Source organism: Trachymyrmex septentrionalis, unplaced genomic scaffold (genome assembly GCF_001594115.1).
Source record: "Trachymyrmex septentrionalis isolate Tsep2-gDNA-1 unplaced genomic scaffold, Tsep1.0 scaffold155, whole genome shotgun sequence".
NCBI classification, from domain to species: Eukaryota; Metazoa; Arthropoda; class Insecta; order Hymenoptera; family Formicidae; genus Trachymyrmex; species Trachymyrmex septentrionalis.
Window position 1 is genome coordinate 58,875 of NW_017304705.1, and position 3,640 is coordinate 62,514.

The 3,640-nt window shown below is 32.0% G+C and overlaps 1 protein-coding gene across 2 annotated transcripts in view; it reads right to left on the reverse strand.

The window, feature by feature from the left end:
• LOC108745891 overlaps positions 1-3,640 on the reverse strand; it is a 19,181-nt gene that overhangs the window by 3,965 nt on the left and 11,576 nt on the right. For both annotated transcript variants that reach the window (XM_018482297.1, XM_018482296.1), the window contains exons 11-15: positions 3,176-3,368; positions 2,964-3,118; positions 1,983-2,282; positions 1,576-1,805; positions 433-811 (exon numbers count right to left, since the gene is read on the reverse strand). In XM_018482297.1, the coding sequence (XP_018337799.1) occupies positions 433-811; positions 1,576-1,805; positions 1,983-2,282; positions 2,964-3,118; positions 3,176-3,368 (1,257 nt within the window). The remainder of the gene's footprint in view (positions 1-432; positions 812-1,575; positions 1,806-1,982; positions 2,283-2,963; positions 3,119-3,175; positions 3,369-3,640) is intronic.

A 3,640-nucleotide genomic window follows, 5' to 3' on the forward strand; every position in this document is an offset into this window, starting at 1 on the left:
ATAAAATTCGCGAGAATACTATTTGGCTGATACACGGATCCTCTGTGATATTTGGCTATTCTTATATAAAATATCACTGTATTATACGGTGTATATTGTATGTGTGTATATGTATATGTAAATACATATATATATATATATCATATTCTTTCTTGTCATATATATTATATTCTTATTATTCTACGTTGTTATTATCTCACTCAATAAACTTATGAAGTAAAGGTGGATCTTTTTCATACATTTTGCATAATATTTTATAGCGTACATACGTATTGGTCAGATTGATTAATGTTTGCGCGCACGCTGTGTGTGTGTGTGTGTGTGTGTGTATTAAAAATATGATTATGTATATATCAAAAGTATATAACAATAAATTACTTTTATGTCTATTTTCGTTTTTTTTTTTTAAGAATAAAGATAAATCCAACTCACTTGACTCTCTTCATCGCTTTCAATGGGTTGCAAATATTTTCCAATCAGATCTTTCCAAAATTCTTCTTCATCGTTTGATAGAAAATCCACCACACCTCTTCGCAGTCTTTCGTCTTGAAGCCAGTAAGGGCTAATGAGAAAACTAGACCGATCCTGACTCGAGGTTGCTGATTCCTGCGTCAAAATGTCACTTTCGTCATCGTCGACATCCTTGTAGAGGACATTTCCTTGATCACTTTTATCAGTCATGTGTTGTAACTCGATTTCTTCATGTATTTCCTCTTTTCTTGTCTCTTCCATGGGAAAATATGATCTTGGATGTACATTAATATTAGAAGATTGGGTAATGTCGTTAGTTTCTATGTTTACTGCATGTAATCTATAATCATCAATAATTGTTATTATATATCTGTATTGCAGAATATAAATTTTAGAAATAAAAAAGACAAATAATTATGTGTATATCTTGAATCTGTCATAGTAAATTGATAAATAAAAATAACTGTTACAATGAAAAAAAAATTAATAAAAGTTGAATGTATTAGGTGTACAAAAAAGTTCTGAGCTTTAGATTTGATACAACCGAAATAACAATTTAAATTTTATATATCTTCCCGCCCTTTTGGGGTTTTAAAACAGTAACATTTAACCTCCTGAAATGCGATACGGTTTGGCGTTTGATGCACGTAACCTCAAAAATCAGTAGTGTTCACGATGGCAATTACAAAAGAGCATATTCGATTTTCCATCCACTTCGCGTTTCATCTGAAGAAAAATGCTGCTGAAGCCACTGAAATGATTTGTGCTGCATATGGAGAGAACGCTGTAAGTCATGCAACATGCAAAAGGTGGTATCAAAAGTTTCGCCAAGGAGATTTCAGTCTTAAAGATGAATCGCGTGCTGGACGCCCTGAAAAGATTGAAACGGACGAATTGCAAGCACTGCTGGATATAAACTCTGCGCAAACTGAAAAGGAGCTTGCAGAACAGCTTGGCGTTACGCAGCAAGCCATTTCCGTACGATTACATACGATGGGAAAGGGAATTTTACAAAAAAAAGCTCAGAACTTTTTTGTACACCTAATAATAATGATTCTCGATGAGTGAATTTTATAATAATTGTAAATAATAAGTCCATCAAACCTGTCCAGTAAGTTCAGACGTTTGTTTATCTGTTGTATAGACTCATTAATTTCATTTAATCGCTTTTCTTCATAACTAATTCCTGAATGAACACAGCAGACGCATTTGAAAAGGTTCCCCAAGGAAAATTCTAATGTACCTTTTTCATTTTTGTTTTGCTTATTCTTTTGTCGTATCATGAATCCAGATATAGTATCGATTGCTGCAGATCTGTGTTCATCTTGAGGAGCCTATTGTCATTATAATTATATAACATGATCATTTTCCAAAGTTTCTTCGTGTATGTACGTGTGCGCGCGCGCGAGAAGAAAGGTAAAAATACAATATGTTAATAAAATAATCTGTTAGTTTTTCATTAATGTATAGTTTTTGTTACTTAAATCAAAATTAAAAGACAGCAAACTTACGACATTCAGTTTTTTCGAGTCACGCGTGCCCCATGTAACATTATGTACGTTGAAAACGGAAAAGATAGTTAACAACATGTACATGGATGGCACAGTAATGTAATAAATAACACCACACAATAGGCAAGTTGCTTCTTGAGGATGTAATAGACCAGCTATTGTCATTTGACACGCGACAATGAAAAAGAGAAGACTGCTGGGTGCGAGCCATCCATCTTCGGCGATTTGTAACATAATTCCTACCAGAACGACTATCATCACTAACCCATATATAGCGCTGATAATCTCGGCTACAAATAACTGCAAATCCATACCAGTAATGTACTATGGATAGATGTATGTGTATAGTAATGTTGTTTAGTTCAATAATATTAGTAAAAAAATATTCTTTTTTTTAATTATTTTGGACTGGATTATGTGTCTCTTATAGATTTTTGGATGCTGAAAACGATGCCATAAGCAAAAAAATTTTAGTACATCAGATTTATAAGATAATTGAAGTTTAATATATAAAAAATGATTTTTTTGGCGATATTTGACATTTTTTTTATAAAGAAGGTAAACGTTATCATAAATGTATTCGTCCCTATGTGTTCATCCCCTCTAAAATGCATTTTTTTCAATACCTTATTTTTTAATGTTGTAAAAGATTAAAGATAGGAGCTATTTCGAATATAGAGACTTCGGCAGAGTATGTGTATGTGGATTAATTTTTTTAAATTACATTTTAACTGTACCTTAACACTTTTATGCACAGAATTATTATATGCAGAGACTAATCCATTGGTATAGTGAAAAGACATAGTTGCTTTAAAAAAAATTAAAAAATGCAATTTGTAATATGCAACTATATATCTTTTTTATAAAACAACTCTCTCTCTCTCTCTCTCCCCCTCCCTCCTTCCCTCCCTCTCTCTCTCTTTCTTCAAATATCCTCGAAATTTCTATTACTTTCTTAAAGATACTATTCAAGTTCTATACCTGCATGCGTTCCTTGCAAATAAAACAAACTCCGACAAATACGCCAATTGGGATTAGATTGTACCAGAAACTGGTCCAATTGTCGATGTGAAACGCGGCAACAAACGCACCAACCAGCATCAAAAATATCGTACTTGGTCCTAGGATTGTACTCCCTGTAATAATACTTCATGATTTAATAGATTATTAAAATATTATTATTATATACATACCCATTAGAATCCACTGGTAAGCAATGTATAGCCACGAGATATCGTTATTCACCTTTCTCGTCTCTTTAGCAGTAATCAACAAGTCGAAAATATTTGCGACAGTGGAGGGAATCCATCTTCGTCGTTGTATATAAAAATCTTTAAAGTGTTCTGGTGCGTGTGTATAAGCATCACTTGCTGCCGAATATTCAACCTGATAAAAACGAGCATTAATTCTAGAATTATATATGCTATAATATATTCTTATATGTACACACGAAGTACATATGTGTAGTTCGGTTAGATTCAGTTAAATATTTTTATAATATATAATAACGATGCATAAGATAAAAATACATTTTTCTTTAACAAATTGCTTTTTCCTTCAAGAGAATGACTAGAAATTGTAAAATATGACTATAAAACCACAATTCTAATCTGCTACTATATAAAATAATATAAATATTTATAAAATATACGAGAGCA